Below are 9,955 nucleotides of genomic sequence, written 5' to 3'. Positions count from 1 at the left end.
AAGCATGCATTTAACATGTGGGTGACTCAACATAATCGGATTCCAACTAAGCAAAGGCTGTTCTCATAGGGGCTCATCCCATCTCCAGCCTGTAGTCTCTGTTCTTTAGACTTGGGGTCTCGAGATCACCTCTTCTTTACCTGCTTCTTCGCTTCCGAGATATGGCGACTGGTACTCTCAAGAATCGATCCAAATTCGCCGTCTCTCTTGCGTAAACTCGTCTCACAAGCAACGATATACCACATCTAGAAGCAGCGCAACAACCTGATCCACAACCAAGTCTCAATACCTCCGACCACAACTTTCAAGATTATTCATAAGGAGGTAAGAAACATCATCACCGCACAACAACACCGAAAGCGTTTCCGCAATTTGATGCAGCGATGGATTTAAAGAACTCACTTAGAGTTTTCCCAATCTTGTAATCTTGTTTTTATTCTTTTTGCCAAAGTTCAAGGTCTAAGGACTTTCCTCTGTAAAAGCCAAACTTTTTCATTTCTCAATGATATTAACATTCATAGTAAAAAATATATATATATATATATATATATGACATGATTTGCAGTTTGGAAACAAAATACATGTAAAAAATTGATGAACGCTTTAACTCCAATATATGTCAAATGTCGCAACCTCGTATATATTGCTTTACCATAGATATAAACCCAAAAATCTTGATTCCTAAGAGACATTCAAACTTTTAACAAATTAAAACTAACCTCAAACCTAATTTAAGTATTAAAGACATTTTGTCACTTCATACCAAATGACTGTTAATCTGTTGATATATATTGCCAACCTTGAACAGACTATGCTACTCTTCGGCTAAATTTTTTTGACCTTATAAGTGCTTTTGGCTTCTTCAATAAGAAGATGTTATTATTATTTTTACAAATTATAATATACAAAATGTTAAACTGGAAAAATGTTTAGTTGGTTCTAAGAATTATATCACATTCGAATTTACCATATTTTGATCAGAGTAATTAATGCTTTTTGTGGTGGAGTGTTTACAATTCAGTTTTATCGTTTTTAATTCAATCATAAATAATAATAATAATAATAATAATAATAATAATAATAATAATAATAATAAAGAATACTTAATATTATGTGTATAAGAAAAATTTTAGAAATGAAATAAGCAGCTCTATTACTTCATTTATGAGATTAATATTAATGTAATATTTTAAATAATAAATATGTATCAATTATATAAAAATGAAGTAATTGTTTTTTAAAATATTGTCTTTTTGTATGAACTAGGTTAAATATCGCTAATTAGCTTAGAAGAATTATTGCAATGTCTATAGTTAGTTTAGACGAGCTTTGTCTCATGGATTGGTTCTAGAGAAGATCCTCCAGGCTATAATAGCCAAAGTAATTCGACGATGATTGGATCCATATATAACAGTTCGAAGACAACTATAAAACAATTTCTTCCGACCTTTTTCTTCCATCGTGCCATGCTAGTTGTTGGTAAAGTGAGCCCAAATTGTATGATCTGATATACAAACTTAACTGATAAGAGTAAAGGTAAATCCCTTTGATAATAAAACGGAAGTACACAATAGATTATACTAGATAAGGGCATGCACGATGTGCGTGTTTTAAAATTGTTTAAAAAAATAAATTTTAAACCATAAATAATTTTTTAAAATATAAAATTATTTTTTATTTCATGAAGTAAATATTTTAATAATTTTAGTTAGAGAAAAAAATCATATTTGTATTTACCTTCATACACTTATTTATATTTTTATATTTTAGATATATTATAACAATTATTACAATAATCTAAAGCTAAATTATACCCCACCAAAACTTTTGCCAAATACTCATCATTACAAATATTATTATTTTCAAATTTCAAAAACATTTCACAACTTATTACAAAATATTTTACATGCAAAGAATTCATCAAAATAACATATAATTAATAACTAAGTACAATTTTACTGTATGTTTTACCATTAAAAAATATGCTCTTACACTCAAAATTATTTTATTGTTAAAGTATGCTCTTTATCACCACCTAAAATGTTTTTTAAACAAATTAAACAAATTTTATGTTGCTTTACTTTGGCATAATTAAAGTTCTTATAATTACTAAAATTGTTTTGTGACATAATTTTTTTACTCATGAATTTTTTTACTCCAAAGATATTTTGGATGAATAACGTGTGAAAATTATCTACTCGAGTACAATGATTTTATGACCAACCCAATAAAAGTTTTTTATTGAGAAATTGAAAGAAATTTAATATAACATAATAGAAATAAAAATTTGAAAATTATAATCATGATGGTAGATATAAGTCTTAGATAATTCAAATATACAAAATAAAAACTTTATAAACAGTCCAAAACATGACATATGTCAAAATCACGTTAAAAGATCAATGACCTATTTACTCCTCAGAAGTATCGCATTGTACCAAAATTACTTAGAACTATGACCTCATCTCAAATATTCTCGAATCGTAAGTTCTCAACTTATTTCTACCTGAATCAAAAAGTCTCATATATTTCTCTATATATCTGGGTTTAAACGGTTTACGAACCAAATCTGATAAAAAAAACACATAAATCCGGTTTGAAACCAATTTTAAAACGGTTTACCGTTCTAACTTCCCAAATTTCAAAATCGCTTCTCAATTACTCGATCAAGTAGCTTCCATTGAAGAACCTGCACGAATCAAAGACCCACAATAAATAAGCAAAATTATATCAGAAAAACTCAAATATCAAAAGCTTTCGATATAAACATGTAAATTTATGTAGATATAATGTTATTTTTTTAATTAGCTGTCCTATTACGTTTCAAAAATAATAATTCTTTTGACATAAATTATGTTATTTTTTTTAGATTTGTTATTCTCTATTTATTGATTAATAATAATATACATGTTTAATGAATTATTTTTTTGTTTATACATGTCAAAATCTAATTGAGAAAACACGTATAATAAAATTAGCGTACAATGAAAAATTTGTTAGCTTGTTAATTTTCCTTTTTGATTTAGGAATTCAATTTCTTTTTAGATATAAATTTGTAAATTTTATGTAAATTTAATGCTATTATCTTAATTAACAGGTTTTAAAAATAATAATTTTTGACACATGTCAACATATCATCAGTATACTTGACACGTGTCATGATTGTGTGTTAATGGCTAACTTTGAAAACCCAACTGTATATAATAAGATATATGTTGTAATTATTAGTTAAATCTAGATTTCAGATCCTCTTACAAAGGATATTCAAAAAAAAAAAAATCTCCACAGAATATTTAACTAACCATATATAGACAACACAATCTCAAAAATTAATCACTCTTCCGCAGATTATGAGTGATTTTTGATTATAGTAACAAATTATATATCAAAATAACATAAATAATGTTTATTATGATTGATTTGATAAATTTCAAAAAATTTAAGCTAATCCGCAGAACAATCATAAGAAATCTTAAAAAATTTCAAGTCCTCATATTTAGCATATGATTTTACTGCATAATGTTTTATTCACAACAATTTACAAAAACAAGCACATAAATTATATTTTATATAAAAATTACAATATAAATAAAAGGAATTTCAACCCGTGCTGTAGCATGGGTCTTAATCTAGTATTAATAATAAAAGTTGTAAAATTAAAATTCTATCACACAATTTTTTTTTCCAACAAAGTATATGAAATTCATTTTAGGTATTGTTATTTTTTTTTTGAAATCAATAAAAAAAAAACTCCATGGCAAAGCCGTAAAGGAATTTAAAAAACTCTCATTTGTATTCATCTAAATATTCTGCCAATTACAATTTTAGAAACTGATATTGATTGAAAATATTGTAACTTCCGCCATAAAATACAATATATCAAACTTCATTCACCCAACAACATCAAATAATTACAAACTTACTTTAGTTTCTGGAAGATTTCTCAAATAACACGCCTTTTTCTATATATATATACACACTCGTTATCTTATCTTTTATAGTATATAGCATACAGGTTGCAGATATATACATCCACATTTTACCCAAACTATATCAACTACAAATAAAACAAAGTACCACCAAAAAAGTAACATGGCAAAGCTCATTCTCATCCTCGCGGCACAAATCCTCCTCCTCGCCATCACCGTTGCCTCCGCTGGAAAAAACGGTGAAGACTTCGCAAGAAGAGTTAGTCGAAAACACCTCCATCATGGCCTCGGTAAAAAAGAAAAATCACACATCTCCGTGCTATTGGCACGAAATTTTAAGTGGTCGAAACCCAAGCTCCATCATGATCCATCGACCGGTTCCGAACTACTCAACTTCCTCATTCAGTCATTCTTTGGATCAATGACCATGATCGACAATGCTTTAACATCAGATGTGCCTATTAACTCGATTGTGGTGGGCCAAGCGCAAGGGATGTACGCCGGAGCAGACCAAAAGGAGCTAGGGTTCTTGATGGCTATGAACTTTGCTTTTAAGACAGGGAAACATGCACAATGGGAGAAGCATAACTATTCTTGGGCGGAACGTAGTGATGTCAAGGGTTTGTGATATGATAACGGGAAGCAAAGGATGATCTTGTTGCTGAGGATGCTATGCTTATATCCATTGGACCAATGACAAGGGCAACGACCAAACAACTGAGATGTTCAGTTGATATTTGAAGATATTTAGAGCAAAGAGAACATGTCCAGCCCACTTTGAGCCTAATACAAACCCAAGAAAGCCCAAAATAATAACTTTTTGTGGTCAAAGAGGAGTGACGAAAATTAAATTCAAGTCACCTTGGGAAAAGAACATGCACCAAGAGTTGGGTCTTCATTCAACTTACTATCTTTATTGTCTTTTTAGTTTCAAGAAATACTTTGTTTTGTTACCAAGTTTCTTATCCCTATATAAACACATGTCATCTCATTTGAGAAACATCAATCAATCAAGATATCTTTTATCTTTTATTTGAGAGTGGTAAACTACTTTGTTCCTTTGGAACTTGTTCTTTCTCATTGGTGGGTTACATCAAAGAGTTTTCGGTATACCAAGTGATTCCACCGCACTTGACGTTGTTATTCATTAGCTGAGAGTTGAAGAGTATTTATAAGAGAGTCTAGGGCACAAGGATTTTCGGGATTCGTCTCACGCCTTATCATCTGTCCCTGCGAAGCTTCTATCTAAAGTTCCACCGCCTTGCTTTGTTTGGTTTGTTTTAAGAGAGTTTAGGGCATAAGGAATTTTGGGTTCATCTCACGCCGTATCATTCAGCTTCGCGAGCCTTCGAAGTTCTACGATTATCAGTCTACGTATTTTAGAGCGTCGATTCATTGGAAGAATCATATCAATTACGGAGATGCCAGTGGTTGGAGGCAGTGGAATGTTCCGGTTCGCTAGAGGATATGTCAAGGCTCCGACCAAGTGGCTCGATCACAAGACTGGTGATGCTACTGTTGAGTATAATTGTTACGTCTTGCGTTAATGATGATCCCTAACAATATATACCGGCTTGATTTGATGCACTTCTTTTCTTTTTGATTTCTTCATCCATTTTTTTATTTATTTAAACTTTTAACTTATATATCCGAAATAACCTGTGTTACGTCTTGCACCGGGATGAAAATTTTCGGAGAAAGTTTAATATATAGTAAATACAAATGTTTATGGTTCACTTTTGCAACTTGCAAAGGCAAATGCAATGCATTCGCTTTTGTATACATAACTCTTCCTATGGATGCCCATTAACTCATAGTATAACTATACCTTATCTTTTTACCTCCACAATCCACGTACTAATATACACTATAGTTTTTTCATTGTAAAATCACAATTCAGTTGAAGTATCGAACGAATCAAAGCATACAAAGAGCTTCTCTTACTCTCTTTATCAATTTTATTTTTTTCTCTTCTCATGTTTTCTTCTGTTTTTAGCAAATAATTATATATTTTCACAATTTTTTTTTTTTTTCTGTTTTGTAAATTCTCTTTTAAATAATATTATTAGAGTGAAGAAAAGGGGTTTAATATTTAAAAACAAGAGATTTAGGGATTTTTAACGGATAAACCCCAAAAAAACAAAAGGAGTTCTGAGGTTTTGGTTTTTTTAGTTTCAAAGTTTCAGTTTATCCACACAGATAATACACATAAGCTTCCTGCGTTTGGCGACATTAGTCTTCTTCCTTCCTTCTCCCACTCTTGTTTGGCCGATATCGTCAAAATGAGCTCTGAGAGATAGAACCAACAGAGAGTGAAAGGTATAGAAGATGTCGTCTTTCTTCAAATCCTTTGCGGGAAATCCCAGGGAAGCTGCTGCCATGGCGATGGTTCAGTCTTCATCTTACAGAGTATGTGAAATGTATAAAATGTTTACTACCATATATGTGTTTTTTGAGTACTGAGAAAGTGATGGCCTTTCTTTCAAGTTCGATTTTTTAGGATACATTTATCTTCGAATTGGTCCTTCTTATCGTGGCAATTGCAATTTCGGGTTTGTGGGATTCGTTAATGTAGTTCTCTTTTTTTTAATTTTTGTTGTGGGAAGGATAAATACTTTTGTCTAGATTGGGGTTCTTAACGTTTACTATTGCACACCAGTTGTTCGATAAAATTTCAGAGGCTTCTGGGTTGACTTTTTTATCCATTACAAGTAACTGTGCATCTCATGAAGTGCTCACATGTGTCCTCCGTAATGCTTAGAGCCCTTTTATTAACCAAAGCTCTCTTCTTTCTTTAGCAAAAAATGTGTTTTCTTTCTTGGAAAAAAACTACTTCACCTATATCATATTCGTCTTGTTGACAATTTTGCGTTGAAATAGTTTTTTGAGATGTGGTTTTGTCCCCGTTCAGGTATTGTCAGGTAGAAGTTCTTCTAATTTAAGGAGAAACACGCCCTTGGATTCTTTTCTTGCCAAGGGAAGTTCTTCCGTCAAGGCTTTTTCGTTCCTATATGTTTCACGGTATTCAACTGAACCAAACAATGAGTTTGGTCATTCATCAAAGCGAAGGTCTCGTGGGCCTGTTATGGCAGCAAAGAAAGCATCTGAAGGTTTTGCATCTCACAACTTGTACTTTTCCTAATACTGCTATTCTCGTATGCAATGTGACACTCATTTACCACTGTGTTTGGTTAGGGGAAAAGCAAGAAGATGGAAAGTACAAGCACACAGTTGATTTGCCGAAGACAGGTTTTGGTATGAGAGCGAATTCTTTGACAAGGGAACCTGAACTCCAGAAGTTGTGGGAAGAGCACCAGGTCTTCAAGAGAGTTTCTGATAATAACAATGGAGTAAGATTCTCAAGATTTTTTCCTACATCAACTTTGCTTTGAGAAATTGGTGTCTGATAATTTAGTTGCAATTTCAGGGGAGTTTCATTCTTCATGATGGTCCTCCTTATGCCAATGGTGACCTGCATATGGGTCATGCTCTTAACAAGATACTGAAAGATATCATTAATCGTTATAAGGTATTCTCCTTTCCTGACTTGGACATCGATTTACTCTCCGTATGGCTTCTCTATCTTTGCTTACGTCCAATAGAGGAGTTCTTCTCAATTCTCATCACATTATCTGCTTCATGCAGCTGCTCCAAAACTATAAAGTTCAGTACGTTCCTGGCTGGGATTGCCATGGCCTCCCAATTGAGTTGAAAGGCAAGTACATAATAGTTTATGGACCTTTGCGTTATTAGAAACAGAAAGGAACTCTGCTTTTGTTATGTTCCAGTTAGTTATTTGCCTGAATAATTTGGCTGTAACCATCAAATATTTCAGTTCTGCAGTCCCTAGATCAGGAAGTGAGAAAGGAACTTACACCGTTAAAATTAAGGGCAAAGGCAGCGAAATTTGCAAAAGCAACAGTCAAAACACAAATGGAATCATTTAAGGTGGCTATCAAGCTTCATATCTGAGTTCTTGGTTTGAATGCACTTTTAGATCTCTGAGGACATTATAACTACGAAAGATATTTTGTTCGGTATTCCATTAACATTTAGCTTATCTGACATAATGCTTGATGTTTACAGCGGTTTGGAGTATGGGCAGACTGGAACCATCCTTATCTAACTCTTGATCCGGAATATGAAGCTGCCCAGGTAATGGTCTCACCTCCAACATTATGTACTGGATTAATTATCCATGTAGAAGATGATTATTAGTAGAGTTCTTCAAAGCCTGATAAATTCAACATATCTTTTTATCGTATATTGTAGGTTGAAGTATTTGGCCAGATGGCCTTGAAAGGGTACATCTATAGAGGTAGGAAGCCAGTTCACTGGAGCCCTTCATCTCGGACTGCTCTTGCAGAAGCTGAACTAGAGGTTAACTTGACTCCCCTTTTCTTCTCAACTAATCTAAGAATAATAATAATAATAATAATATGGCCAGCTCAGAGAAACATTTAAAGTCTCCTAAACCCATACCAGTCTTCCCATTCTTTTTCTTACTGCTGTTGACATTTTATCATAATGTGATCTATTGTCCATTAGACCGAGAGTAGTTCCGAGAGTAGTTCTTTTTATCCTTAATAAACGCTGGTTTTGTAGTCATCTGTTCCTGTTCTTAACGCATGCTGCTTTCATGAAATAATGTTTTGACGATTCCACACTTTACCTTGTTATCTGATATCAGTCCCACCTGTATCTGCTGATATGTGTAGTATCCGGAGGGTCATATTTCCAAAAGCATATATGCTATTTTCAAATTGGTTGGCGGAGCAAAAACAAGCCTTTTAGATGAGTTTATCCCTAATATTTGCTTGGCAGTATGGACAACTACACCTTGGACTATGCCAGCCAATGCTGGTGAGGCGATATATTAGTATATGTTTACTTTGTATCCGTTCTTTCTCACATTTGTTCTCCAAATTAGTATATGTTTCTCTCAACTTTCAAATTGATAACTACTTTTTTTTTTGTTTGGTTTTCTATATTTGAATGCTATATAAGCAATTAAGCACATTTAGCGACTCTTCTTCCTTTAATTCTTGTCTAACTTTCAGCTGTCGCGGTGAATGCGAAGCTTCAGTACTCTGTTGTGGAAGTGCAGTCATTCTCAGAAGAGGAATCTGTTGTGACAGGCAACAAAAAGAAAATGTCTGGGAAGGTTCTAAAGAATAAACAAAAGCTTTTCGTGATTGTAGCAACCGACCTTGTGCCAGCATTAGAAGCGAAATGGGGTGTGAAGCTTATCATAAATAAAACATTCCTTGGTTCAGATCTTGAAAACTGCAGGTAAAATTCTAAGTTAGAGAATAAATAGGAATTTCAGTTTTGTATGTGATGCTATAAATTGAATCCCTTAGTTTATGCTCTGTCATCATGGTTGTAGGTACACACATCCAATTGATAACAGGGACTGTCCAGTCGTTATAGGGGGTGATTACATAACTACGGAATCAGGAACAGGGTTGGTCCACACTGCCCCTGGTCATGGTCAGGAGGATTATGCAACCGGCCTGAAGTATGGGCTGCCTCTTGTCTCTCCAGTAGATGATGAAGGAAATTTCACTGAGGAAGCTGGACAGTTTAGAGGGCTCTCTGTCCTTGGAGAAGGGAATAGTGCTGTTGTCAGTTACCTGGATGAGAATATGTCTTTGGTCATGGAAGAATCGTATGGTGAGTTTGATTCAGATGCTTTCTGAGGAACCATTTGAGGAAACATTTGCTTCAGAGTCTCATGATTTAATTTCCTTCTTTGCCATGCAGCTCATAAATACCCATATGATTGGCGAACTAAGAAACCTACGATATTTAGAGCGACTGAGCAGTGGTTTGCATCGGTCGAGGGTTTTCGCACGGCCACTATGGATGCAATCAACAATGTAAAATGGATACCACATCAGGTACCAATTTGAACACATATAGAGTTTATGAGTTTACATTTCTTGAGTATCATGTGTGGATGTTAACTGTGAAAGGAGACTCACAGAACATGAACCACATGATCTGATACACCTTGCTCTTCT

At 33.5% G+C, this 9,955-nt stretch overlaps 2 protein-coding genes across 3 annotated transcripts in view; both read left to right on the top strand.

Annotated features, from left to right (window-relative positions):
* Positions 4,093–4,557, top strand: LOC104725394 (dirigent protein 3-like). The gene has a single exon (XM_019232059.1). It carries the CDS (start codon positions 4,093–4,095, stop codon positions 4,555–4,557), a length of 465 nt encoding a protein of 154 aa, XP_019087604.1.
* The window catches only part of LOC104725392 (isoleucine--tRNA ligase, chloroplastic/mitochondrial), a 10,271-nt gene continuing 6,393 nt past the window's right edge, over positions 6,078–9,955 (top strand). The window contains exons 1-12 of one of the 2 annotated variants that reach the window (XM_010444059.2): positions 6,078–6,338; positions 6,841–7,039; positions 7,125–7,279; positions 7,357–7,458; positions 7,575–7,644; positions 7,765–7,877; positions 8,016–8,084; positions 8,202–8,309; positions 8,648–8,792; positions 8,990–9,221; positions 9,319–9,605; positions 9,696–9,832. In XM_010444059.2, the coding sequence (XP_010442361.1) occupies positions 6,258–6,338; positions 6,841–7,039; positions 7,125–7,279; positions 7,357–7,458; positions 7,575–7,644; positions 7,765–7,877; positions 8,016–8,084; positions 8,202–8,309; positions 8,648–8,792; positions 8,990–9,221; positions 9,319–9,605; positions 9,696–9,832 (1,698 nt within the window). In that variant the 5' untranslated portion in view covers positions 6,078–6,257. The remainder of the gene's footprint in view (positions 6,339–6,840; positions 7,040–7,124; positions 7,280–7,356; positions 7,459–7,574; positions 7,645–7,764; positions 7,878–8,015; positions 8,085–8,201; positions 8,310–8,647; positions 8,793–8,989; positions 9,222–9,318; positions 9,606–9,695; positions 9,833–9,955) is intronic. The other variant, XR_757903.2, reaches the window with a different exon arrangement.

The sequence above is a fragment of the Camelina sativa genome, chromosome 11 (genome assembly GCF_000633955.1).
Source record: "Camelina sativa cultivar DH55 chromosome 11, Cs, whole genome shotgun sequence".
Taxonomy (NCBI): Eukaryota; Viridiplantae; Streptophyta; class Magnoliopsida; order Brassicales; family Brassicaceae; genus Camelina; species Camelina sativa.
The sequence above is the reverse complement of the archived record's forward strand: the minus strand, read 5'-3'. Positions and strand labels throughout refer to the sequence as shown.